A 27,876-nucleotide genomic window follows, 5' to 3' on the forward strand; every position below is an offset into this window, starting at 1 on the left:
CTGGGGGGAGGCAAGTTGGATTTCCTAGTATTTATTATTCTTGCCATGGGATTATGTTAGGGATTTAATTTTGTGAGGATTTTTTATTATGCTGTAACCTGCCACGAGCCAACTTGTTTGATAGCAGCAGGTAATAAATGAGATAAATAAGCTGCTAATATTGACCTGTTTCCAGATAAATGCTTTCCCATGTATTGGAGCATCCCAATTCCAGATCTACTCTGCTTACCTGCAAACAAGGGTTGTGCAAATTATATTCCTAGAGAAAATGAAAAAGCAGGTAAGAACCAGAAAAGGGTTTGCAGCTGGGTAAGATTATGAAATGGTAAAGAAGAAAAATTGCATGATGGGAAAAGGGAACACTGGCATTTGTTGATTTGTTTGGAACTAAGGCCAGTTCAAAGTATTTGTTACCATGAACAAGGGACACCCATTGTTCCTATGCACCATCAGCATTGTGCAAGCCAATGCCTCTGTAGTACATGTTGGGCTTTCTTGAGTAAAGAACCAGCTGTACAGAAATTAGTGGAATAACACTTTTGTCATCCAAACAATGGCAATTGGACTGGGGCCAAATGGTAGCTTCATTGTGTGTTGGCAGAAACATACAGTCATGGGTTGAAGTGATTGGAAATCCACATGGGTTACATGCTCCCAACAGCTGCTACACATTTGTAATGGTGATAATCTGCTGCCCCATTCATGTTATGCCAGAATCTACCTAATCCTCTATGGAACTACTGACCAGTCATCTTCAGAGGCCCTGCTTTGGGTTCCCCCATCTGAGGCTAGACGTGCAGCAATCCATGAAAGGGCTTCCTCAAGCTTTGGAACTCCTGCCTCGGGGATAGATTCACTGGCACCCTTCTGTTGCTGTCTTTGGCCAGCGGTGAAGACATTTTTGGGTTTCACGTTCCCTCACTAGCTCTTCTTAGCACTCCCCTCTCTTTGTGTAGGTCAATCTTTTTTCTTTCCCATTCTCCCTACAGCGCTAACACCCCAGCCTTCTCTGCTGAAAGCTTCCTTTTCTGAAATCACCACTGGGGGCAGGGGGAAGCAAGGCTACTGTGATTGTTAAATGAACTTGTAATTGCGCTCCATGCTTTCTATGGCTTTAAGAGTTCTCCTCTTAGCCCATTCATTTTTTTTCTCCCTTTCTGAGACTCATCCCTTTAATGCTCTGGACCATTCTTTCCCTACTTGACCTCAGCCTTGGTTTCCCTGGGCTGGTACTTTTTAAAGTCATGTTGCCCTACCCCACAGCTTTTATTCCTCCTCTGATGCTTGAGCCATCCCTTCCTAAAATCGGAACAGTCTACTGAAGGCAACTAGGGGCTTGCTATGAGCCTTCCTGGCTGAAATATCAAGGCTTCGTATTCAATGCCAGAAGCTTCACACAGACAGACACACCCAAAGTGAAGGGAGCCTAAGAGAGCAGAAAGGCAGCAGGAAGTAGATCTCGCTTCCTCCAAACAATTACAAGCAATTCTGTCTGGAAAGTTAGACATCTGCTGTGATCATTCTTGACCTTCAGGGTCCCTCAAGCAAGCTATGAACTGGCACTGCTCTTCTTGTATTAGTTATGGCCTAATGAAGAAGCGGCGTGAGCCTCCTTAGGAACCTATGGGAGAAGCCACCAGCCAGAAGCCAATCTGCTCTGAGGGTGCAGACAGATGACTGCTTTTCACATTGCTTGTGCTTAACAGAATAGCATAGGAAGAGGTGTTCTCTCACCTCACCTCTCATATTACTTAGTTCCACAATGGCCGGTTGTGGAGGAGAGTGGCAGGACACTTTTGTTCACGCGTGTCCATGTGTGGGAAAGGGCTGTTCCTACATGCTCCACACTGGACTGACAAGGAAGAGGTGCCCTCCCCCTCGCCCCACCCCTTGGCATGGCTGCAACTCCCAATAGGCAGCAGAAGTTCCCTGCAGCTGGCTGATTGGGAGAGGGCAAGAAGTGCAAGCCATGCTTCCGGCCCTTTGGCATCGCCACTGACCGCTCAGGTGGTGAATTGGCCCTGCAGACAGCCCTTTCCATGCTCCGCTCCTCCTGGAATGTAAGCATGGCAAGGCTCGGCACACTGGCTGGACACTGCAAATTTCATGGGGAGGCCACTGTGTAAGGATCTGTTTTCACACGACTGCTGCTGCTTAAGGGGTCATATGTTTTTACCCACAGAGGAAAAGCAAGGAGTGACCCCATTTATGATTGCCCCCTCGTTACAGCCCCACATGCAGTAGAACACCGACTTCCAAGGAATGGCTGGTTTCTCCCTGGCAGATTTGTCCACGAGATGGAACACACTTTAGAGGAAAGGACAAGTGGGAAGTGAGTTTATTCTCTGGCTGAGTGAAGCTGGCAAGAGCATAATAGCTGTGTGTGCTAAAATGAGCTGGGACCGTTTCTTCCCCTGGTGGATCACAGTGAAAGGCTACTGCCCTGGCCTTGCTCCGTGAAGACGAGCTCAGAGGCATCAAAGCACATTAAAAGAACAATCACGGGTGGCCTGACACCTCCACCTAGAGCTATGCAAAGGCCATTGTGAGGTCTGAAGCACGTGTATGGAGTGAACCCTCTCCAAAGTAATGGTTCTTTCCTGCCCCTCGTGCTGCCCATTATCTGTAGAACAATTGTGAAGGTGAGCTTGCAAGATGGATGAGGTCTCCTAAAGAAAGGCTGATTTCCTTTCCTGCCTGCTGTTCTTCCTCTAAGCAGATACTGGCTCCTAGCTTCAAGGCAGAGGAAAGCTGACCATGTGATCCAGGTCAATTCTTGTTTAGCCTCTGGGCTCCATGCATCCCTCGACTTAACAGCAGTATATAGGGAGGGAGGCAGGAGCAAGTCTTCATCCTGAGCTGGGATCCATGTCTATGCTTGCCTGACGCACCATCGGCCGGGATCGAGAGCCAGGGATAGGATTTAGGACATCGTCCTCTCCAGATAAGAGGTCTGGTGGAGAAGGTGACTGGACCTGATTAGGGCTTTCAGAATTTGTGTGTCCCTCAAACTCTTTGGCCCGGCTGACCACCAGGGCAGCATCAGCCAGCTGGGCCACAGAGAGGCGGTGCTGCAAGGGGGGCTTGCGGCAGAAGGGGACGGGGCCTTCCATGCGCCTGACGGCTTTACGCACACGACCCTTGGCTGGGTGGTAGGAGAGCTGCTTGCAAAGCTGGGAATGGCCTTTGGGAGCCTTACGGCCATGACGCCCAGGCTTGCGACACTGTGCCCGTTCTTTTTCTGGCAAGGTCTGTTTTGCTGAAGAGTCTGTGGCTGATTGTAATTTCTCTTCGTTGGAGGGGGATGACTCAGAAGTGACAGGGGTTTTCCTCTCAGAGTGTAGAAAAACCTGTTGGAAGAGAGAGGAGGCAGACAAGCCAAGTATCAACAGCTATACAGGGTTCCCCTTCATTTTACACTCCCCCCCTCCACACCATTCTATCCCAGGTTATAGACATTGTACGTCCCCTGCAGCTCATGCTCAGCATCCAGTTGTGAACTGCCCTTTCTTTTCTGCACATCTCATTATTTCTTGCCCCACCCTCCATTGCATATATCTTGTTTTGGTGAAGGTCACCACTCAGGCATACCCTTACCTCTTCTTCTGTGGCACACTCTGGCAGAGGGATTCGTTCTGGGCTATCCATTTCACTTATGCTGCGCATGACTGCGTAGAGGTTAATGCGCTCTCGTCGGGGCTGGACTGACTGCTCTGATACTCTAATTGTAGCCAGGTGTCTTCGCACCTCCTCAGCCCCCGAATCATCTGATGCCCCATGTTCCTCTGTCTCCAGAAGACTAAGTCGGGTGCCATCAGGTTGGTCTAGAGGCTGGTCGGGTTCTTCAGGGGGCTCCCGCAGAGGGCGAAAGCAGTACTGGGGTGTCGTCACTGGCTCTTCTGGTTCTTCCTCTGAGCTTATGGTCTCATAGTCTGGGCTTCCTGAAGGATCACTGCTGGCATCACTTATGTCTGAAGAACCTTCTGACTGAGCATCTTCCACCTTTTGTTCCCATAGGCTGCTATGTCGGCTACATAGACACATAAGATGTTTGTGATGTACTGAGTTGCATTTTAATAATAAAAGGCCACTTAAAAAAGAAAGCTGGGAATTCAGAGAACCTGGTAGACACACTGGGACATTAAAATATGGTATTCAACTGCTGATTTAAAAAACTCTCTGGTGCCAGGGAGGAAATGGATGCAATGAGGGAGCGGGGCAGGGAAAGTGATACCCTTGTGGTTGGGACCAGGAAGGTCCAGATGGTGGTTCTGTATGGGCACCATTCTGGGTTACAGAGATGTTTCGTAAAACATCACTGCAAAGCATGTTTGGGAAAGGTCACAGGGAAAACCTGGAAGGTGGCACGGAAACACCGGGATGCAAGGGGAAACAGAAAATCTGCTTCCCAAAGCACCCAAGTGGGGTAAACAACCGATGTGTCAGTGATCCTAGCCTTATCCAGAAAGATGCCTGGCAAAGCACCCTGCACAGGGGCAACTTAAAAGGCTTCCTCCTTTCTGACCAGCCACCTCTCTTCTGAAGGCAGGAAAACAGCAAGAGGAAAGTGAGGTGGGGAACTCTATAAAGCCATGAAAAGCTTTATAGGTTAAAATGTAAAACGAAAGATGCATACAATGACTTAAACATAAGCAAAATCATTATGATTTTTAGCTGCAATTTAAGCAGAACAAGCCACCACCCACACTAGCTGTGGTTCTTCCAAATCAACTACACATTATATATAAATGTGTACAATGGAGTTTGACTAAAAAAACCTCTGTAACATTTCAGAGTAAGTGACTGAGACCAGAGAAGCAGTGGGGATGCTTCATCCTTTTCCTGCATTTTTTCTGTCTCCAAGTGAACAAGCCACCCCCATCACTATTTCACATGCAGTTTCAAACCCATGTTCGCCCATGCAAATAAGGCATTTTGGAAGAGAAGGAAAAGGGTAAACCAATCCGTTTTTCTCTGCTGAAACTGCTTTTCCAACTAATAAAGGGGGGGGGGGGGGGACACCAGACTGCCCTTTTAACATATTTGCATTCAATCAGAACTGCAGGACAATAACCAATCCAATTCTGTATGGATGTTAAGCTAGTGCTTCCTGGTGGGCTGACAAATTTGGGCAGCTGCACTCCCCATCAGACCCCCTTGTCCACTCATATAGGCACTGATCAGATAACACCGGGCCCTTCTTGCCCTTCCCCGGAAGTTACCTGGCATCCAGAATACCCTGGTAAAGTTCCAGCTGTCTCATGAAACCTGGATTAGGGTGGACGATTGGACGCCGCTCCCGCACGTGGCACAGGGCCCGTTCCAGTGACCAGCCATGCTCCTTCATCGTGTAGGCAATAACCGTGGAGGCAGAACGACTCACACCCATCTTGCAGTGCACCAGCACCCGCGAGCCTTGTCCTCTGCAGGGCAGAACCTTTGCTTCAAGACTTGCTCATTAACAGAGGACTTGCATCATGTGAGGCCCCACTGCCTGACCCAGGCAGCTCCTCCTGTTTCCCTAGAGAGGTCTCATTGCTCAGCTGCACAGACCCAGGTAGGCAGAGAGGGGAAGATTCTAGGCCATGCTGACAGCAGTGATGGCAGCACCAAACCAGGGATCTCAGCAGGGGAGAAGGATGCAGAATTCAGTTACCTGCTTCCCCAAACATCATACTTGACCAGTTTGCCTAACCACCACTGCATACATGGTTCCCCAGCCTGTGTGTCAGAAGCCGCATGTGTGGCCCTAAGTGCTGGGCTCAGAGATTCAGCTTTGGTCGCCATAGGCACAGTAGCATTTTCCTGTTAAGGCAGGTGCTACAGTTAGAGAGGAGAGACTGAGTTTCACAACTCTCTCCTTTCTTCTGAATTGCGCTCTGCCTATTTATAGTGGCTTCTTTCCCACAGCTTTGGTGCTCCTTTAAAAAGAAACCAGAGTCTTCCTTCATGAGGAAATACCAGCCAATTCGGGATCACTTAATGAGCCTGATGGCATCTCTCCACCACCCAGCCAAACAGATGCAAATATGTGAACATGTCACAAAACCAAGTCAGAATAAGCTCCCTGTGTTCACTTATTAGCCTGTTGCATAGGTCCTTCTAAACAATTTCCAAAGGAAGGAGTACATGTAGCAGAAGAAGTGGATGCTCAGAAGTCCTGAGCCTCCGGGGAGGGCGGTGTGTGTGTATGAAATATATGACACCAATGAAATAAAATAAAATAAATAAATAAATGTGTTTGTACATGTTTTGCCACTGTGAGAGTAAACACTGGTGGTGAACCTCCTTAACAAGACACAAATGCCATAGCTGCATTCACATATGTGCACACACACACCCCACCTCCATCCCCATGCCTCCTCACCGGGCAGCTGAAATAAAGCCATAGGTCTCCTTCCAGTGTGGCAGTAGCTGTGCAGTTTCCTCATCATACAGCCGCACATTCATGTATGTAAAATACTCTGGGAAAAAGTTGTCAATCTCACGGGTTACATTGAGGATGTGGCTGATCCTGAAACACAAGATGAAGAGCAGTTCTCCAGCATGCCCTCATGGAAGCAACTTCCTACTGCTACATTGTCATCCTTGTTCCCCCTGTCTTCTCTCCTAGCCATCTCATCCTACAGCTGCTCAGTTGCCCAGAGTGGGGGAAAAACCTGCATCATAAATCTTTTTTGATTAAAAAGTGAATTTTCGTTAAAAGCTATGGCAAACGGTCATGTCAAGGTTAAAGGATTCTAGATCAAAGGACCTTCCCCAGAAATGCTGGCACTGCACGATAGGCAATGTTTTGAACACATCACATACTTGTTCCTCTGAAGCTCCTCAAGGTTGGCTGCATTCCACTCAGAGCCCTGGAGCAGGAAAGAATGCCACAAGACACAGTTCAATCCCATGATATGTAAACAACTAGCAAGAATGCCTATATCCTTGACTTGCTTCCTGAATGCATCCCTCAAAGGGCAGCTCAGAGCTGAGCTATATGTTTAGTACCGTCATGTCATGAAACCTTTCTTGAGTTGAACCAATTCATGCAGCAAGGGGCTAGGGCAGATCTACATCCTGCCATTGGGCTAATTCAGCAAAATATGAATAACCGTTTGCCTCTCTGATTTAACCGATGAATGTGATCACTTGGAAGAATATTTTTAAAATGGGCTCTCACCCCTGAAATACATTGTGGTCCAACATGGCCTGTTCTTGCCTCCCCAAGACAACAGTTACTTCAGCTGGCCCATTAATCTGTTTTATTTGAGAGAGTTTTCTGTTGGACTCCGTTTAGTTGATTATGATTTTATAGATATAGGTGCTTTGGGCACCTTCTTCTAAGAAAGGAGAACAATGCATAAATATTTTAAACAAAACAAACAGTGAGGCTTAGATTTAACTCCCTTTGGAAATAAGTCAGTCAAGGTGGATCAAGAGCCTAAGGGTTTGCCACATTCTTTTAAAACAATGGTGATGTGGGAATACATGTAAGGAACAATGTGCAGAACTAGGGGTGAATTTTCATTGTGGGCTAATTAATGCAAAGCACAACTCATTATTTGATTGCAGAGATGTCTCCTGACATACAATCTGTCATACCGCCATCCAAGAAAAATAAACAAATACTTTTTTCTTATAATCTGCCCTTTCCATGAGACTCAGGGTGGGTAACATTAGTCAATAAAATAGAATCTGATAATAGTAAAAACATTATTACATTAAAACAGTTTAGAACTTCCCTGAGAGTTATATTCGTTGGCTGAGAATTAAGGAGGGTTTTTCTTCTTCAAGTTGATGGTCTAATAAATGGTTGATTGTAGAGGTTTCCTTGGCCTGGTGGATTAGCTCTGCTGGAATAGCTCTATCTTGCAGGCCCTGAAAAACTGTTCAAGGTCCTGCAGGGACATGATCTCAGTTGGCAGAGCATTCTACCAGGCCGGAGCCAGCTCCTCAAAGGCCCTGGCCCAGGCCAGCCCCACCTCTTTGGGGCTTTGGACCCTGAGCAAACGTGCTGACCAAAGTACTCTTTGGAGGACATAATTGGAGAGACAGTTCTGCAGAAACGCTGGTGCCAGACTATTAGAGCTTTCAAGGACAGCACCAAGACCTTGAATCCAATCTGGAGCCCATGCAGTTAGTTGAGCCCCAGTGTCATGTGCTCAGGCAATTTTGTTAGTTTTCTGCACCTGTCTTTCATACACCGAATGCAAGAATTTGTGTCTATATTTCAGTATAGATTTCAAGTGGGTAGCTTTGTTGGTCTGAAGCTGCAGAGCAAAGTTTGAGTCCAGTGGCACCTTTAAGACCAACAAAGTTTTACTCAAGATGTAAGGTTTACATGCATATCTTAAATAACGTTTTGTGGGTCTTTAAGGTGCCAAGGGACTCAAACTTAGTTCTCTGTGTGTTTGGGGGAGGGGCTATTTGTTTAAAGGGTGCCACTACAGTAAGCTATAAAGGATTAGTCAGTGTCCATAAACAGCTAAGACTCCACCTTTAGAAAATACACCTCTAAGAAGTTATTGTTTGGATGATGCTGTACAATTTGGCATGAACTTCTCTCCCCAGCCATGTTATGGTTAATTGTCTTTCCACAAAATCAAAAATATTTATTTTTTAATATACTGCCCTCCCCTGTGGCTTAGGGCAGCTCACAGGGAACATGAATCCAGTATACAGATACAATATGAATTCAGTAACTGCATCAAATCAATAACACCAACAACATTGAACATTAAGTTATTCAATGCTTAACTTAACTGTTAACATTTTGACCACAGCCCTACAGATTGGTCAGATCAGGATGGCCCCATGGTGCGTCTAGTGAGCATATCTGGTAGGAGGGGGTTCTGGAGGGCCTCAACCAAACAATATTTTCTAGTTACTCCTACATGTTCAGTCAGCCTGCAATGGATGGATAGGGGGGGGGGGCAGCTTTGCCACGTGAGAATCACCTGCTACATATCACTGAGCAAACAGAGGCAATAGGAAGCTCTCAGCACATGACAATGGAAAAGAGGCACTGCCTGAAGGCCACCAGGTGGCAGCAAGACTTCCATCTTCTTGTCATAAGGGGAGAGTTTGAGACCAGTCTATAGGAAGAGATTATGATCTGCCAGGGTGTGACCATGAGGGGCCATCCAAGTGTATCTCCTTACCAGATAGAGGTGGTCAAAGATCCTGGATGGCCGATCCATCTGAGCCATAATGAGCAGCATCTCGTTATCAATGAATTCCTTGTAGTCCTCCAGGCTGCAGCCAGCTCGGTGCTCCAGCTCAGTGCGAATCTGTAGAAGAGAGGGAAGCTTGTGAGACCTCAAGTCAGGCCACAACCTTGCTGCTCTTTAATCACACACTTATATCTCAGGGTCTTACTCAACTCACGCACATCCCTGCCACCCCTGTGCCCTGAGGTGTCTCTCAGCCTCTAACTTTTTTAACACTGCTTATACTGTTTGTATACACTGCTTGTTCTCACCCCTCCCTCCGTCTTCTCCCTGACAATCATTCTCTCTCATTCACACACATACTTCCATTTCCTCAGCAACTCTTCCCTCCCCTTGCCATACACTCCCATCACCTCCTCTTCCAACAGCCCCCTGTCCCAACATCCCACCTCCTTGGAGGTGATGCTCTCCAGGTCAGTGGTGGCCATCACCTCACGCAGCTTGGCCCGGATCATCCGCTCTGTCATCTCTTGTGCTGTCGGCCTGAGGCACAGAGACGGGAGGGTCGGCAAAGCTCTCGGCCCACCAGACTCCGCCCCAGACACCACCATACCAGGATTTCCTCTCTCTGCTTGCTGTCACTACCACAAAAGGCAGCAGGCTTATCAACCTGATGCCGTCCCTCATGTTCCACCTTCCCCCCAAATAGCTTAATTAATTTGGAATGGAAACAAACGGTGCTAGGGGAGCAGTACTGAGATGGGTTTTTTTGTTGTTGTTATGAACAGCGTCTCCCATCAGCATTTTCTGCTCAATTCTTATAAAAGGTCTCCTCTAATCCCTGTTGACTATCAAGCACCAGTGCAGAAGAAGGACCTCAAGGGGGATGTAGCTGGGCTGAGATTAACTAGTATGGCCACCCCAAACCTCCATGCTTTGAACTGCCGCATGGCGTAGAAGTCTACCTTGGCACCATCAGAACCCCACACAGTCTACAACGAGCCCGAGGGAAGGAAAAACAGCAGCACTGACTGGTCTGAGGAGACTGCAGGAGAACTGGGCCGCACGGATTCCAGGTCAGACATGGCCAGCCACTCATTAATGCAACTTTGTTCAGAGGTCACCGCCTTCTGGTACCACTCAGTCCAGCTCAGCCCACTGCCCCCTGGGAAATTGTTGTTGCAGACTGTTTCACTGCATGCCTTGTGTAGTACTTGCAGCGCTGACCTGAGAGCCAGGACGAAAGAACAAGGGAAACAATCAGGTGTAATAAATAATAACAAGCAGCTGAAGTACCCAGAATGTCCGCCATCCAAAGGCTGGGGTCTCCATGTAATGCTCGCTCCACCCACCACTTCTTTCACACATGATTGGAACTGAATGCCTGCTCAATGCTTTAGATCCACAATAGGGGCCTTATCTTAAGAACTGTAAAACAAAGATGTATAGGAGGAATACAGAAGGTGGAACCCCTCCCACTCAGCTTTCTTCCCTGACCTTCCAATGAAATGTTTATATGCTCTGGCAGCTACCACTGCCATCAGAGAAATTCAGCGAAGTTCTCTTCCCCAAAAAGTATGATGATGCCCAAATCATTCTCCTTCCTCTCCCACCAACATCTTTAGCATGTCTCACCTCACTCAGCATCCTTGCTTACCACATAGTCTGGACAGAGATGGGCTTAAAGATACGTGTCTGCCCCCCAGAGGTCACACTGAATCCCCTAGAGGAACAGAAAGAGAGAGTTGGTTTTATAAGAAAAGACCGAGGAAGGTGGTATATAAAAGGGAGCAAAGAACATACGGGCTCCAACAACTGTGATACTTCATAATGCTAGATCCCATTTGTGAGCAGGAAAAATAGGCTTTTTCTACCCAGGAGTTAAAAGGAAGTTGGTGTCTTGTGTAATGGCAAAAGCAGCCTTAATCTAAGAGTTCTAAAAATGGACTGTACCAGCTAAAGTCAATATGCTAAGCATCCTCACTGGCACAGCACAATCATGCTAGAGATTCTGAGCATTCATACAGAAATTCTATTCTTACCATAAACATTTCTTGCAGCAGGGAGAGACTAGTTGAAAGGTAGGAACTTAGTACAAGCATACTGGGGCCTGACAACAGGCAGCCTGTTGTCAGATCTCTTGAGTAATCTGTTGCCAAGGGAAAAATGCATCTGAATACAATAGTTCGTGATTTTGCTCTGAGGGGGAGTTGGGAAAGTGAGCCGTAGGGCATTAAGACCTATTTATGCAATTTTAGAGGGGAAACATGAAAGCAGATTTGTATTGCTTGGCATATGTCTGGGTGGAATGGAAATGAGGCTTGTGTTCTGAATTCATCCTTGCAACCTTCCAACAGATGTTATAGTGCACTGGGCTGAACTTCAGGAAGGGGAGCAGTCTCAGTGGCAGAACGTGCACTTTCTTTGCATAAGTTACTAGATTCAACCCCTGCCGTCTCGAGTTAAAACAATCAGGTGTCATGAAAAGCCTCTGCCCAAAACCCTGGAGTCTACCAGAGACACTGTGTAGAAGAGGAAACCTGAAATTTGTTTGCTTGTGGCATAAAGGGTAGCTATTGCCATGTAAGAAGAGCTGGGATTTGAGCTACAGTTATTTATTTACACCTCTCCTTTCTCAAGTGGCTTATATTGTTCTCTTCACTGCCATTTTATCCTCACGACATAGAAGACGGATAGTCAAGCTACACAACACAATTTCTAGCAAATGACAGTCTATCATGCCCCTCTTTTCCCCACACTATGATCCTGAACAGAACTGGGCCTTTGTGGGCTTTTAAAATGCAGTTAAAAGTGAGTTGAGTCTGGGAAAAATTGATACAACTCACTAGAAATCATTATTCAGATTTAGCAGAAGGTAGCACTGGGCAGCCTCTTAGGATGAGCATGGGAAAAAAACAGTCTAAGTGGAAAAATAATGGAGAAATATTGTTTTCTACTAATACCGGAAGGAGGGGGGCGGCTTAATTGAGAATCAACCTTAAATCTCCTTCTTAGCTATTCTAGATTAACTTCATGCCACTTCTCTCTATGGATATAATTATTAACAAAGATTAGGGAAGAAGAAACCTCCTATTTATTCCCAATCAGGCTTGGCACAAATATGTGAGGGCTAAAAAGAATATCAGCACATGTGTATGCACGCATGCATTAACTTGTGTGCATGCACACACACACACACAGAATGACCTCCCACTATCCTAAGCTATTTGTTCAGTTGTAAAGAAAACTTCATTTCAGAGGCCTTCACAAGGAGTCCAGGGGGCTGTATGAATTGGGGAGGGAGACATAAACAGAGTCTCTTACCCATCACCATCAAGGAAGACTTGGGTGTCACTCCAGAGTGGCAGCACCATCCCCAGGGTGCAGGCAGCCAAGCTGGGGAAGATGTAGAGAAGAGGTCAGACAGCTCCCTAGGGGGTTAAAGGTCTGTGCTAGTTTAAGAGATACTTATGCCTGTCTGTACTCTCCCCACAACCTGCTTTTGCAATAGCTTGGCAAACACTGCAGAACTAATTGCTGTTTGGAAATGCAAAGGCAAATAAACATGTGATGCTGCATCTGATTTCAGAGAAGAAGCCATAAATACCAGACATCAATATAGCAGTAGTGGTGACAGAGGTTTTTGGAGGATAGCATCATTGCCCAGAGACAGGCTCCTGATTATGGTTAAAGAGAAGAAATGCACACATATTCAGTTCATGTCCTTGACTGGGGAGTCCTGTTGCAACTCCTGTGTTCTAACTGAAAACAAAAACAAAAATTTCTAGGGCATACATATGAGGAGTAAAGGTGGTGGTGGTAGGGAATGCAGTCAAGGGCTGCCAAACTCATTTGACGAGGGAGCACATTAAGGACAGGTGATGCCTAGGAAGACAGCAAGAAACAACTCTCAGGAGCAATGATGCTTTAGATAAGAAGTTTTCCATAGAGCTTTAATCTCAAGTTTTAAGTTATTTTGCTTGAATGTTCTTTTTTGGTAACGCACATGAGATACACTCTCAGCACAGAATTATATGATAGCAAAGAGCAGTGAGCCTAGGCATATGCCATAGGAGGTGGTCTCCAAAAAGTAAAAATAATCTATAATCTATAGATCCCACTCAGCTACACTTTATAATTAGTTCAGACTTTGTATATAGAGTGCATTGTTATAATTCTGACCACTGAAGAAGACCCAGTAGGATCGAAACGCGTTTGGTCTTATGTGCAGTTAGTTCTGTATAGTTTTTATGTAGTATTTATTCTGTTTTTAAAGTGTGCACCACAATAAATAATTACTGTTTTTATAATATTTTATTGTACAGCTCAACTTCTGAGTTCCCACTTGTAATGGTTGTGTTGTGTTCATTTTTTGGTTTTGGCTTTCCAAGAAATGGTCACAGCCTTACTTACAAAATCAGAATCTGTAGCCAGAGTCTAGCCATGAAATTACAATACGAAAAAGGAAGAAAGGTTCAAAACATATATAGAAAAAAACAGAACCTTTCCAAGGCAATTGGTACAATATCAATAATTTTTTAAGGACCAACCAAAACGGTTTCTAGATATACTCAGTTTTCACAATTTTTCTTCAGTGGTTGATTCCTTATACTCTTATCAACCAATTTTTATATATAGATAGGCCACTGGCTCTGTTGTGGGGAATGTTTTTTGACTGACATTCCCCACAATACTTTACAGATACTTGGAAATACTTGGAAAGAGTCTAGCCATGGGCAACAGGAAATAAGACTTAACTTAGATGTCAGTCCCATTGCACCTAAGTATCCTTCAGGTTATGCCCTGCAAGCTTTACCTGGCACTCCCAAGAGATCCAGGCCTTGCTGAAAGACACTAAGCAGGCAAGATACAAGCCACTGAACAGCTTTTCTGAAGATCTGCACTTTCATCATGGAAACAGGAAGCTAAACTTTTGTGCCTTTTAGTATTTTGTGTTCTCCTTTGTGAAACAAACAGGGCAATCTCGTGCAGAGTTCCCCTAGTTTCTACTCCCTTGATCTAACCTCTGCTTTTGCCCATTTCCCACCCTGTGTCCTCCAGTACATTCACTTGCCCTCTCACCCTTCTTCAGGAAAGTCCACTCCAAGCAGCACCATCTCACTCTGGCTCTCCATCTCTGATGCTGACACAACCAGCAGGTACCGGATCCTATGAGCTCGAGATGATTCCAGCCTCACAGCCTGTGGAGAACAAAACACAAGTACTCATCACACAAGTGACCTTGAACATCATCTACATATTTTAAGGAGATTTTCCTGTATCAAAGGCTATCACCAGAATCAAGGGCTGTCAGCTTGTTTAGCATCCATAATCAACATGGATTATGCTTTTGCCTCTGAGACTAATGCTACAAAATGTATGTACTTACATTATACTCACTCACCCACTCAAACAACACTTATGCATGATTATGGTACATTCCAGTCAGGCCCAGGCTATAAGATGTGTCTCAATTCTTCGATGAAGCCATTTGTGCAGTTTTGAGTATGAAAACTGCAGCCGTGATTTTGAAGAAAACTCTTGTTTACATTTATCCAGAAATGAAAACATTTATTTACAAGACAGCCAACAACTAAAGTAAGTTTAAGTGCATGTTGCATCCTGATATTTCAATCTGCCTAAGAGCTCTGCCCTTTACAAGTTTCAAAACCACAGATCAACCCTTCAGAATTATGATTATGTAGAGCTTTTTTATTTAAAAAATCATTTGGAGCATGGAACTAAAGCTTGTAATTAGTCTTGCACCGCTTTAGCATTCGTACCCCATTTTTTATATTATTTCCAGAGTTAAAAGTCTTCTAAAAGGATACAGCTGTGAGCCATTTAATAGTCCTGGAGGGAGAATAGATGCATACTCTGTAAACGTCTGACTTCAGACAAATGGACAGGGAAACAACAGAAAATGAGGCTTCCCTCCAGAGGTATACTGTGATGCTGGTGGAGGTTATTTTCATGTGTGACACTGAAAAGTGCCTGTCAGCTTCTCTTCCACCATGTAACAGAACAGAAAGTAACATGGTACAGAAAGTAAAAGAAAAATGAAATGTTACTGCAGACTTCATTCTATCATAGTCTGGTTTAAGACTAGGCCAGTTGCAGCCTTATATGTAAAAATGACATTAGTGATAAGGTACACACACAGTAGCTGTACATGCTGGTGCCCTACCTGAGCTGAGAGTTCACTGTGGGTCAGTCATTCTCAACCTGGGTTACTCCAGAGCCCTGGAGCAGTTACTCCAGTTGGGAGGAGGGATCTAATTTTTTTTTTTTAATGGCTGGAGGAAGGCTATTACAAGCAAAGGGATTCAAATACTCAAAGCAGGAGAGGACTGTGTCCAGTGCTCCAGAGTCTACTCTCCAAAGCAGCCATTTTCTCCAGGGAAACTGATCTCTGTAGTCTGGCAACCCTAGCCAAGAGCTACTATACCTGGAACCAGTGCAGGGACTGTGCACAGCCTGAACAAAGATTCCTTTCTTCCCCGGTTTCCCCTTGCCCTGGCAGTTGTTTCCAACATTGGGTAACTATATTCTCAGGTCTTGCAAGGATCGTCAACTTCCTAGTGGTACCTGGAGAGCTCCCAAAGTTACAAGTGATCTCCAGATCACACAGATTAGTTCTCCTGAGAATTACTGCTTTTTGACAGCTGAGATGAATGCTGAACAGCAACATGGCTTTCCTTACTGACTAAAGTGTTAAAAACGTAACAGTGCCCACTTTTCATATTGTTATTACCATGTTATAACCATTTACATATGTCAATTAAAATTAATTCAAAATGTTCTATGTTGCATCTTCCTTTATTAGATGTTGTTTATCCCGTACCGTTTATCCATACTTCATGAGAGGCTGGAACTTCTGATGTCTCTCATGGTTTATTATGGGTAAGAACCACATCCTCCAGTCCCTTACACAGGGACTCACATCTGGATGATTTACAATGCATTTCTCTCTTAGGCAGTTCCTCCCCTTCTGTGTCTTTGATTATAAAAATCTTTAAAAAGATTTTCCATTCCATATGCATCTGAAGATGCATCTGACCCATGAAAGCTTATGGTGGAATAAACTAGGTTAGTCTTAAAGATGCCACTTAATTCCTGTTTTACTGCACTACAACAAACTAACACAACTCCCCTTTTGAGATGACCGATCAGGTAACTGAGAAACTCCCCAAAAGCTTCTGAGGAGCACTAGAATTTTCCAGAGTTCATAGTGAAAACTACTGCCTTAAAGGATTGCCTCAGGTACACACAGACAGCTGTGACTTGCTTTTCTAGAAAAATAATTACTTCAGCCAGCTTGGAAACCTCCCAACAGTGTCCCTAGAGCCAGAGCTGGAATCAGGCTCACTGAGAGTGGAGCTGCAAGCTCTGGCTGCTTGCCGAAGAGAGCAAAAGACCCGCAGGCCATAAATGGGGAAATGGCTGCAGCTCTGGGATGAACGTCTGCTTGAGAGTCACATTCCAAAAGGAGAGGAATCCCCCGCCCTGTTTCCATGCATGGACAATGAGGCCTTAGCCATGTCCTCCCAAGCAGAGTCCTGGACTCTTGGGTGGGGGCAGGGCCGATTTCCTTAACCACAAGAATGCCAAGCAAGAAACAATACAGATGTTGGACTAACACTGAGGAGAAGAAAGGCTAAGTCAGGTCACAAACAGATTAACAATCCTCAGATGACTACACAGAAAGTTTGAATCATGACAAACTCTTTAATGAAACAGTAAACCTTTGCTTCGATTGTAATGCTGATAGATAAAAAGCATGTTTAGAAAGGCCAATTATAAATATGTATTATATGTATTATACTTTCACCGTAAAACTTAAATGGCCACAAATACAACCTTATTAAATAATTCTATACCTACAATACAATTCTAAAAATCCAAGCTGCACAAAAGATATCCGATATAATGCATTACAATCAGGCCAACACAAACGGCAATCACTAATACAAAGAATTGCAGGGAATGGATTTTGAGTAGAAGTGCATTCAGTCCTATGAACCACAACCTGTAATCTGAAGAGGCAAACAAGTTTACCTCCTCAGCGTGAACTAGGCCAGCACCTTACACCTGTCTTCTGAAGTGCTCCTAACAAAACAAATCCTCTTGTTTTCTAAAGTTCCTTGATCTGTCTCAGCCTGTCCAATGACTTGAAACTGAACCTGAAGGGCAGGAGCAATGCAATAGAGCAGGTGACTCCCGACAGAGCTTAATTGGGGTAGATTCCTCCATGGAAGGAAAGAGCTGTGGCCCTCTTACAGTGCAAAAGGGAACACTTCAAGTAGATTGGCTCATTTGATTGACATAATGAATCTGATGTGGCAGCAAGATGCTCCAGGGGTAGTCAAACTGCAGCCCTCCAGATGTCCATGGACTACGAATGCTGGCAAGGGCTCATGGGAATTGTAGTCCATGGACATCTGGAGGGCTGCAATTTGACTACCCCTGTCTAGGCCCTTTATAAATGTAATAGTAAGAAACACCAGGAAATGGAATTTGCTGCAAGTATGAGGCCTCATATATAGCCATCTGTGCTGTCAAGTGTGAAGCAGCAATTCTTGGGGAGGCAGGCTAGAACAGGGCAAGAAGAGAGGAAATGATGCAAGTCCTCAAGTAGGAAGAGAAAGGAGAAGGCCAAACAACCAAAACACTGAACTAGATATTCCAGTCCCACTGGGGCCTACCCAAAAAGGCACACAAGTCACAGCTGGTTTCCTTCCCACACTGCTGTTCCATGCCCCTCGTGATTCATCTCACCAGCCGGATGGTGTCTTGGGGCCGTAGCAGCCCCACCATTTGCTGTAGATGCAGCTCCTGCTGTCCTGCCGCATTCCCACTCTGCTTGTGGTCCGAAGGGGCCGGGCTCTCCTGCAGGGCCTCAAGCTTTTCTTCTTCTTGCAGAAGCAGAGCGGCTCCTTTGACCATGACGAAGCTGTGTCTGCAAAAGGGGGAGGGGGGAAATCAGGAGACCATCATTCACAGAAATGATCCAAGAATTAGAAAAGACAAGGGGGTACCAAAAGGGTTTTGCCCTGGGCGGGAAGGAGACTCATCCTCCTTAAACGCAAACCGCAATTTTTTTTACAAGGTACAGATTTCAAGCCAGGTCCTGGATGGTCTAGGCTAGGCTGATCTCAGAACCTAAGCAGGGTTGGTCCTGGTCAGTATTCAACTGGGAGACCACCAAAGAATGCCAGGGACACTGCAGAGGCAGTCAATGGCAAGCCACTTCTGAACAACTTTCGTCTTGAAAACCTTATGAGGTCATCATGAGTGACCTGCGACTTGATGGCAAAAAACAGAAACAAAAGAATTACACATAAACCTCAGACTTTGAAGTGGTGAGACAGACAACCCTTAAGTTCAAATGAAACCTAAGAAGGCTCTGCTGGTTTGAAGCATTAACGTATAATTAGATATATTCAGAGAAGGTGCTGCTGAATTGAAAATACTTTTTTTAAACTAAAAAACACTAAGTAGTTTTAACTGTAAGGAATACAGGATTGACACTAAAGATAGTCCAGTTGAGTATATACAGTGAAATTGCAATTACATTTTTTTTTACTTTTTACATTTCACAACCCTTATCCAAATTCTCTTTCTGTGCAGTTATATAAACATCTTGCTAAAAAACCCAATTGTGTGGAAATTCCCTGGGACTCATAAGAGTAGTGGGGAACAGTCTAGTGGAAAATGTAGTTCTAACGAAAATGTGGAAGGATAAAGGTAAAGGTATCCCCTGTGCAAGCACCGAGTCATGTCTGACCCTTGGGGTGACGCCCTCTAGCGTTTTCATGGCAGACTCAGTATGGGGTGGTTTGCCAGTGCCTTCCCCAGTCATTACCGTTTACCCCCCAGCAAGCTGGGTACTCATTTTATCGACCTCAGAAGGATGGAAGGCTGAGTCAACCTTGAGCCGGCTGTTGGGATTGAACTCCCAGCCTCATGGGCAAAGCTTTCAGACGGCTGCCTTACCACTCTGCACCACAAGAGGCTCTTATGGAAGGATACTGTCTCTTAAATAAAATCATCTCATGGAAACAACTAATTCTAGTGTACTGTAGGATCCATAACTGGAGAAACGATTCTCTTTTCCTTCAAAAGCATTTTGAGCCCCATAGTGGAGGCAAGGAATTACAGGGGCGGGGGGAGACATTGGTGCAGAGACCCAGTAGTATGCAGGGGGATTACACAAACTCCACCACGCCTCTCTACTCTGTCGTCCTAAAGAAGTTCTACGGTTGTTTAAAAGTACTGGGCCAAGCAAATTTGTCTGGTGTCCTGCTGTTTAGCATGTGTGTCTGGGGTTGTCTATCCCTGATGTAACATGGAGTGGACCTTTTCACCTCCCATCTTTGCTTTTGGAGGATACCTGGAGCACAAAACCATAAAACTGCACAAAAGAGGAATCAGTACAATAAATATGCAGCTATTGTACTTCTGCTGTGCCTAATATCTTTACTCAAACTTATGCTTCTGCTGCAATGATCATACACTCTCGGAAGCAAATGCAGTCTCTTTTGCACTTGGGTATGTTCATGGGCCTCTTGGGGCGCAGAGTGGTAAGGCAGCGATATGCTGTCTGGAGCTGTCTGCCCATGAGGTTGGGAGTTCGATCCCAGCAGCCGGCTCAAGGTTGACTCAGCCTTCCATCCTTCCGAGGTCGGTAAAATGAGTACCCAGCTTGCTGGGGGGTAAACGGTCATGACTGGGGAAGGCACTGGCAAACCACCCCGTACTGAGTCTGCCATGAAAACGCTAGAGGGCGTCACCCCAAGGGTCAGACATGACTCGGTGCTTGCACAGGGGATACCTTTACCTTTACCTTTATGTTCTACCAGGATAGCCATGTTAGTCTGTTGCAGCGACGCCAATGAGCTACATGGCTGCCAAGACCAACAGACTTATTGAAGCATATATTTTAATGAGCTGGAGCTCGCTTTGTCAAATACATCTGCAGTAGGTTCCAGGCCATGGAAGCAGATTGCCAGTGTGGTCATCAGACTAGGATGACCAGGTTCAATTTTTTTTCAACCATGGAAGCCTGCCAGGTGACCTTGGGACTGTCACAATCTCTCAGCCTGGCCTACCCTCATGAAGTTGCTGTTGTGGAGACTGAAAAACCTGTAGGGGAACACTTCAACCTTCCAGTACATTCAATAGGAGACTTCAAAGTAGCCGTTTTATTGCAAAGGAACTTCAAGAACAGACTAGAAATGGAGATTGCAAAAATGCAAGTTATTACAACACTCGAAACAATAGGTTTTTTATCACGCTACACACGCTAACCTCATTCAACTCTTATATAAACATTCCTTACAATCCCATCTTCTTTTTATTTTATTTTATTTGGGACAATGTGACTGTAATGTGATGTTAGTAATATGTAGTGTAATTTCGAATCTAACTCTCTGATCTCAGGACAAAGTCACCTGACAGCACATCTTGTCACTTGCAGAGATGCTTCCATGCTTGGGTGGAGATGGATGGGGCAACCAACTAGCCTCTTCTAATTATTTGTTTTCACAATTGGGAAAGTGCCTGCCATTAATTACTAACATGGACAGTTTTATTTCTCCAATGTTTTGTGAACTACAACTGAACTCAAAAGGACTGATTAGCTGTTTTAGCAAAGAATCATATAGCATAATTTGGATACTATGACACAGTTTACTAATTTGCCACTAATTTATCCATTTCTAGGTATCTGCACTCTCATGTTTCTTGTTCCATTTTGTCTGAGGAAGTGTGCCTGCACATGAAAGTTCATGCCTTGAATAAATCTTTGTTGGTCTTAAAGGTGCCCCTGGACTCATTTTTTGTTGTGGACTGCAGACTGACATGGCTACCCACTTGAATCCCATTTTCTCTATTGTTGCTATTTTAAACATATTGTAGGTGGTCTGAATTTCTCTAGCACTGAAGCACACATGCAGAGCTAGCTTTAAAAGTTTTAAAAGCTGCAAGGTTACTCCCTGCCTGCTCCCCACCCCTGTGTTTCCTTGCAGTACTATGGGAGTATTAATGCAGCCCTCTTTTGTAAACAGTTGCAATAGGTAGCATAGCTACACTGCACAGTTTTCCTGCCCTCACCATTAAATCCTTTATAGGATGATGGAATATTGTTCTACTGATGCCAAATTGTTGCTAATGATAGTATAACGCTAAACCAAAAATATTTTTAATGTATAGGAAAAGGTCCAGATACTTGTTTTAGAGAACCTTTTGTAGCTTGGTCAGCATAGCGTAATTGACAGCATATTCAAGTAGGATGTAGGAGACCCAGGAAACATATTGGATGACCTCGACCCAGTCTCTGACTGCCTAGTCTACCTCAAAGGATTGTTGTGAGCATAAAATGGAGATGAGAAGACCCTCCCTGGGAGGGAGGGTGGGATAAAATCATATGAAATAAATATTTGTATGCCAAAAAGCACAGGATTATGACAGATGTCTCCTCACCGTCTTTGCAGCTGTCTCTTCCTGGGAAGATCTTCATCCTGGAAGAGAATTTCATATGGATTAGTCATGCTTGCTCCATGCCAGAGAAGGAATATCATGCTCTAGATCAGTGGTCCCCAACCTCTGGTCCTGGTCCGTGGATAAGTCAGTACTGGACTGCGGCTCCTCCCCATCCTCCTTCCCGGCTGCTGCCTCGGGGGCTGCCCTGCCACTCTGCTGCTAGCTCACCTTTGATGCTCTCCATCGGCCGCCATGGCTAGGGCTCCCCCTCGGCGTGGCACTGTGCAGCTGCTGCTGGCAGCGCCCCCCAGTGGGCGGGGCACCAGCGGGAAAGCAAGTGGAGCAGGGGCTCAGGCGGCAGCGATGATGTCCCTTAGCAAAAGACTACCCCCCCCCCCCCCCGCGGCCTCAGTAAAATTGTCAAGTGTTGACTGGTCCCCGGAGATAAAAAGGTTGGGGACCACTGCTCTAGATTAAGAGAAGTACTGGATTCCAACTCTACAAAAAAGGAGTCCAACAGCACCTTTAAGACCAACACCATCAGGACAAGATAATTTGCTAGCACAGCTTGTCACTTGCAGGGATCCTTCCACGCTTTGGTGGAGACAGATGGGCCAGCAACTAGTGTCTTTTAATTATTTCTTTTCACAACTGGAGAAGTGTCTGCTATTAATTACTAATATGGACAGTTTTATTTCTCCAATGTTTTGTGAACTACAACTGAACTCAAAAGGACTGATTAGCTGTTTTAGCAAAGAACGATCATCATCCTTAACGCGCCAAGCGCTTTGGGGGAGGAGTTAGGGTGGGCTTTGTCCGTGATGAGGAAGGGGCCTGATTGGCCCCTTCCTCTGGATAGACCATCGGCCGGGCCAATCGGCAGGCGCAAAGCGCCTGCCGATTGGCCCGGCCGATTCCCGCCCTTCCAACAAGGAAGCATGCAGTTGCTTCCTTGCTGGCGCCTTGACGCGTCGGGAGGCGCGAAGTCGTGCTCTGCGCGACCGCTGGGGGCTCCCTTGCTGGCGCCCTGACGCGGCGACAGGCCGCCAGCCAAGGCTGCCCCCGGCAGTCGCACAGAGCGCGGCTGCCGGAGGCTCCCTGCCCAGCCTCCTGACACGGCGAGAGGCGCAAAGCGCCTCTCACTGCGTCAGGCCGCCAGCCGAGGCAGCCCCCCGCAGCCGCGCTCCACGCGACTGCCGGGGGCTGCCTGCCCTAGTGCCCGCTGCATTAGTCTCAGCAGGCTTGATTACTAGTATGGCATAAACTGGAAACTATGACACAGTTTACTAACTTGCCACTAATTTATCGTTTTCTATATATATTTTCTATATATCCACAAGAGCCTCTTGTGGCGCAGAGCGGTAAGGCAGCCGTCTGAAAGCTTTGCCCATGAGGCTGGGAGTTCAATCCCAGCAGCCGGCTCAAGGTCGACTCAGCCTTCCATCCTTCCGAGGTCGGTAAAATGAGTATCCAGCTTGCTGGGGGGTAAACGGTAATGACTGGGGAAGGCACTGGCAAACCACCCCTTATTGAGTCTGCCATGAAAACGCTGGAGGGCGTCACCCCAAGGGTCAGACATGACTCGGTGCTTGCACAGGGGATACCTTTACCTTATATATCTGTAGTCTCATGATTGTTCCATTTTGTCTGAGGAAGAGTACATGAACTTGAAAGCTCATGCCTTGAATAAATCTTTCTTGGTCTTAAAGGTGCCATTGGACTCAATTTTTGTTGTGCTACTTCATACCAACACAACTACCCACTTGACCAACTCTAGTCATTCCAGAAGATAGCTGTATTACAGTACAATTCTAAGCAGAGGTACTATCTTCTCACTCCACTGGTCAGTGGGTTTAGAACGGTAGCAGTCATAGTTTAAAGTGCTGGGCAAATTAAAGGTTAACAAAATTTTATTCTTGCATACATTTGTATAGATTACAGTCCATTACTTCAGACAAGTGCAATCTTAGGTACACTTACAAGACCTACTAACTGCAGCAGGACTTACATCTAAGTAAAGATGCACAGGATTGTGGTATCAGACTCACTATCTACAGCAAGCAGTTACATTACAATTGGGGAGGCTGACCATGGGAGAGTAGTGGCTTGCTCAAGGTTATCTAACAAGTATACAGTTGAAGCATCATTTAAACTAGGAGCTGCTCAGCTCAGTCTTGACCACTGCATCTTGGTGTCATGGTTAAGAGCAGTGGAATCTAATCTGGAGAACTGGGTTTGATTCCCCACTCCTTCACATGCAGCCTGCTGGGGGACCTTGGGCCACTCACAGTTCTCTCAGAGCTCTCTCAGCCTCTCTGTTGTGGGGAGAGGAAGGGTAGGCAATTTTAAGCTGCTTTGAGAATCCTTTGGGTAGTAAAAAGCACGGTACAAAAAAAAAATCACCTCTTTTTCTTTAGGACACCAGGCCTGCACTACTTGTGCCTCATCTTATTCTTACAACTCTTGATGAGGTTCCCCCCTCCAGATTCCTAGCATACGATAATATATGGCTATTTGATCTGGTAGGCCACTCACTGTACAGACTGGTCTTGTGCATGTGTGTGTGTACTCAGCAGACATGCATGGAACAGAATGGTTCCCTTTCAGGCCACTGCTCATGGTAGTCTTCCTTCTACAACTGCAAATATTCTCCTGAGCCAGCTTTGAATTCAAACTCTTACATAACCTTATCTATGTATTTCCAAGCCTGTTAACTATTTCCTGTGACATTTTTAAGCATGGAGAGACAGAAAAAGAAACAATGTTTCCACCACTTCCTAATTACCAGTTCCTTGAACAGTGTCTAATTACACTTGAAGCTCCTTCAGTCCCATACTGTTAAGCTTGGGGTGGTAACTCATATGCTGAGTGCTCCAGTTTAAGGAACACAGAGTGTATCTCAGTACTGGCATTGTAGCCTGGGGTCTCTTGTTTTTCTGAGACCATTAAGCAAAGGATTTTTTGGTGATGTTGCTTTTTCTAAGCCTATGATATAGCTACATGCAAAAAAAACTGGCAGATGTGGGTTGCAAAATTCTCTGACTACTCTCTATTATTACTTGATCCCCCCTCCAGTTGTTAAAACATTAAATAGACACATTTGTGGGGATACAAGGAAGCCATTGCTAACAGGATTCTGCCCCCTCTCCCTTACATAGGGGAATTGCCTAGGGAAGGAAGTAGCATCACAACAAGCCGTGCTCTGTTGCAAGAGCCCAAAGCAAAAGTGGCTGAATGGCCCTTTCACAGCTGGCCCCTTCCTTCAGCAGCTGCATAAAGCTTCCGCTGCAACCGCTACATCTCCCGTTTGATAACTACAAGCACCATTGCCTTGGTTCTGTACTCCTAAGTGCTAACTGGGATGGGAATCTGGCCCCTCTGTTTTATTTATTTTAATATTAACATCATACATGCCCAAAGCACTTTCTTTCCATTCAAAAGATGTCGAAAATGACGACATCCCCCCCCCCCCCCCCCCGGTAGAAAGGCAGTGAAGCAACTGATCCACCTTAATAAGCCAAGCTGGGCTATTCAAGTCTCTGCTACAGCCCGGAAGAAAGACCAGAAGGACAAGGCGCTATCTTATCCCTGTCCTATCAGCGCTTCTTCCTCCACGCTGCTCCCCCTACTGGAAAAACAGAGGACTGGGGAAACCGCCAGATCCCTCCCAATCTCCTCTGCCCTGCTTCCGACAGCGCCCTCTGCAGGGAGACACGGGAGGGGGCACGGCCAATTCGTTTGCCAAAATGGAACCGCTACAGGCGTCCCCTGCACAAGTCGCAGTCGGCCGCGGCGGAGACCGGGGCGGAGGCACTCGGGGGAACACACGCGCCACGGTTACTACTGCAGGCTGCGGGACCGAAGGAGCCCCTGGAGGAACAGCAAGAGAAATCAGGGCGGTGCCCCCAAAGGGATCCCTGCCTTGCAGGGGCTGGTCTAGAAGGGACTCACCTTGCAGCCGGTGGGCGTAGAGTGGCCGCTGCCGGAGGGAGACCGACAAACCGTGACAAGCGCCATGCGCGGATCCCTGCGCCCTCTCTCCGCTCGCAGCCCGGGAAGCAGCCGGAGAGAATCGTGCCACTTCGAGCCAGCCGCCGCGGACAGCCTACAGGGGGCGGAGGAGCCGAACCTCCCACACACGCCCGGGTGGGACCTGCCAGTCGTAAACTTTCTACTCGGACTCTCCCCCACTTCGACCAGGAAATGCAGGGATGCTGTGGAGCCAGCAAACCCCGGCACGTCCTTCGGGGGCGGCTCTAAAAAGAGCAGGCCGGAGCAGCAAAAGGGTTCCCCTGGCTGAGGTGGGAAGGACGGAGGAGGAGCGTCGAGCTGCCGTAGCCACTGCTGAGCTCGCTTTCCCAGGCAGCAGCCACCCCCAGCTCCCGCGTTATTCCCCTCCTCCCTTCCACTGGGCAGCGGGGCTTTCTTTTCTTTTTTTGAACCGAAGGCTCAACTTCCCCACCTGTTGTGACACGCAATGAAGAGGAGGATGTGCAGAGTGCACTCTCACCAGCACTGAATAACCCATACATGCATCGTAGGGCTGGCTCCCAGTGACCTACCCTTCCTCTCCCCATAGCTGCCCCCCCCCCCCCCCGGTTTACCTCTTCTAGACTGGATAGACTACTGGCAGAGGAAGAGCGCTGGTTTCTATTACTGCTGGGGGAGGGGGGATCTAGGCACACGTTATCTTTATTTGCATATTATTGTCCTTCTCTATGCTGCTGTTACAACAGATGGAAAAATGTCACTCCTTAGGCCTGATGTGGCCTCACCATTACAGTGGAAGGGAGGGCAGCATGGCAATTTGTTTTTATGTCTACAAATCATAAACCTCACACGCTAGCCTGGAAGCTGCATATAAAATAGAAAACTCTGTTTCAGGTGACACCCTCTTCGTATTACTGCAATGACTCAGCAGTGTTAGGTCAAAGTGTGGCACCAAAAAATGGGAAAGTAGCACAGATATTCCATCATCAGCCAGCAAGCTTGGATCATGGTTAAGGTGACCAGATTTTAACATTGGTAAAGCGGGACACCATTGACCGGGAGGGGGGGTTAAAAATTTGGTCTATATGGTTAAAAATTTGGTCTATATGGAGCAACAAAAAGTTTCATAGAATGCATAGAATGCAGAAATAAGGTAAAGGTAAAGGTATCCCCTGTGCAAGCACCGAGTCATGTCTGACCCTTGGGGTGACGCCCTCTAGCGTTTTCTTGGCAGACTCAATACAGGGTGGTTTGCCAGTGCCTTCCCCAGTCATTACTGTTTATGCAGAATGCAGAAATATTATGGTAATATATATTTTTAAATTTCAGCATAAGTACAATTTGCCAGGTACCCCCAGATGTCCCTCCAAAAGTGGGACAATCTGGTCACCTTAACCATGGTTCAGTTAATTTTCTTCCAAGCCCTCCATGAGTTCTTCTTCCAAGCCCTCATCATAATCCAGAGCACAAGGAGTGGCCTATAAACCAGCACCTCCAGCCCACATGCACAAGGAAGCCAAGGCTAAAGATCAAAGAAAAAGCAAAATGGCAGCATTGCAACCCACAAGACCTTGGAGATTGGGTAAGGTGGTTGAACTGTCTGAGATGTGGAGATAACTGTCCTGCTGACATTACAAACCAGACAATGTCAACAGAAAGGAGATCTGAGTACAAACAGCTATCCCAAAGCAAGGATGCAGAGGAAAAGTTTGATGGGTGTGTAATGCTGTCGTTGCTTCCAACTTATGGTGACCCTATGAATTAATGACATCTAAGATGTCCTTTCTTAACAGCCTTGCTGAGGTCTTGCAAACAAAGGCGTGTGGCTTCTTCAATAGAGTCAATCTATTTTATTCTTCCTCTTTTCCTTCTGCCTTCAACTTTTCATTACTATCTTTTCCAGTGATTCTTGTATTCTCTGTATGTAACTAAAGTACAATAGCTCCAGTTTCGTCACTTTAATTTCTAGAGAGAGTTCAGCCTTGATTTGATCTAGAATCCACTTTTTTTTACTCCATTTGCAGGTTGTTGTAAACTCTTATTTTGTTAGCTGCCTGAAACTTGTGAGGAGCAGGATACAATTTGAGTAACAACAAATAAATGAATAAATAAAATTCTGCGATGGAAACTGGCTGGGTAACCTTCAGCCTAATCGACCTCTCAGGGTTGTGAGGATAAAATGGAGGAGAGGAGAAGAATATGAATCTCTTTGGGTTCCTATTTGGGAGAAAGGTAAAGTAGAAAT

General features: G+C 46.0%; 1 protein-coding gene across 1 annotated transcript; it reads right to left on the reverse strand.

Moving 5' to 3' along the window:
- Window positions 1-2,323: 2,323 nt before the first annotated feature.
- On the reverse strand, window positions 2,324-25,923 carry SSH3 (slingshot protein phosphatase 3). The gene is made up of 14 exons (XM_077320924.1): window positions 25,593-25,923; window positions 21,642-21,679; window positions 17,937-18,117; window positions 14,241-14,359; window positions 12,483-12,554; window positions 10,816-10,881; window positions 10,191-10,385; window positions 9,608-9,701; window positions 9,150-9,278; window positions 6,811-6,857; window positions 6,368-6,514; window positions 5,223-5,423; window positions 3,598-4,030; window positions 2,324-3,350 (listed from the first exon to the last, which is right to left on the reverse strand). The coding sequence occupies exons 1-14, from the start codon at window positions 25,656-25,658 to the stop codon at window positions 2,850-2,852; spliced, it is 2,289 nt and encodes a 762-aa protein (XP_077177039.1). The 5' UTR covers window positions 25,659-25,923; the 3' UTR covers window positions 2,324-2,849.
- Window positions 25,924-27,876: the final 1,953 nt, after the last annotated feature.

The sequence above is a fragment of the Paroedura picta genome, chromosome 2 (genome assembly GCF_049243985.1).
Source record: "Paroedura picta isolate Pp20150507F chromosome 2, Ppicta_v3.0, whole genome shotgun sequence".
NCBI classification, from domain to species: domain Eukaryota; kingdom Metazoa; phylum Chordata; class Lepidosauria; order Squamata; family Gekkonidae; genus Paroedura; species Paroedura picta.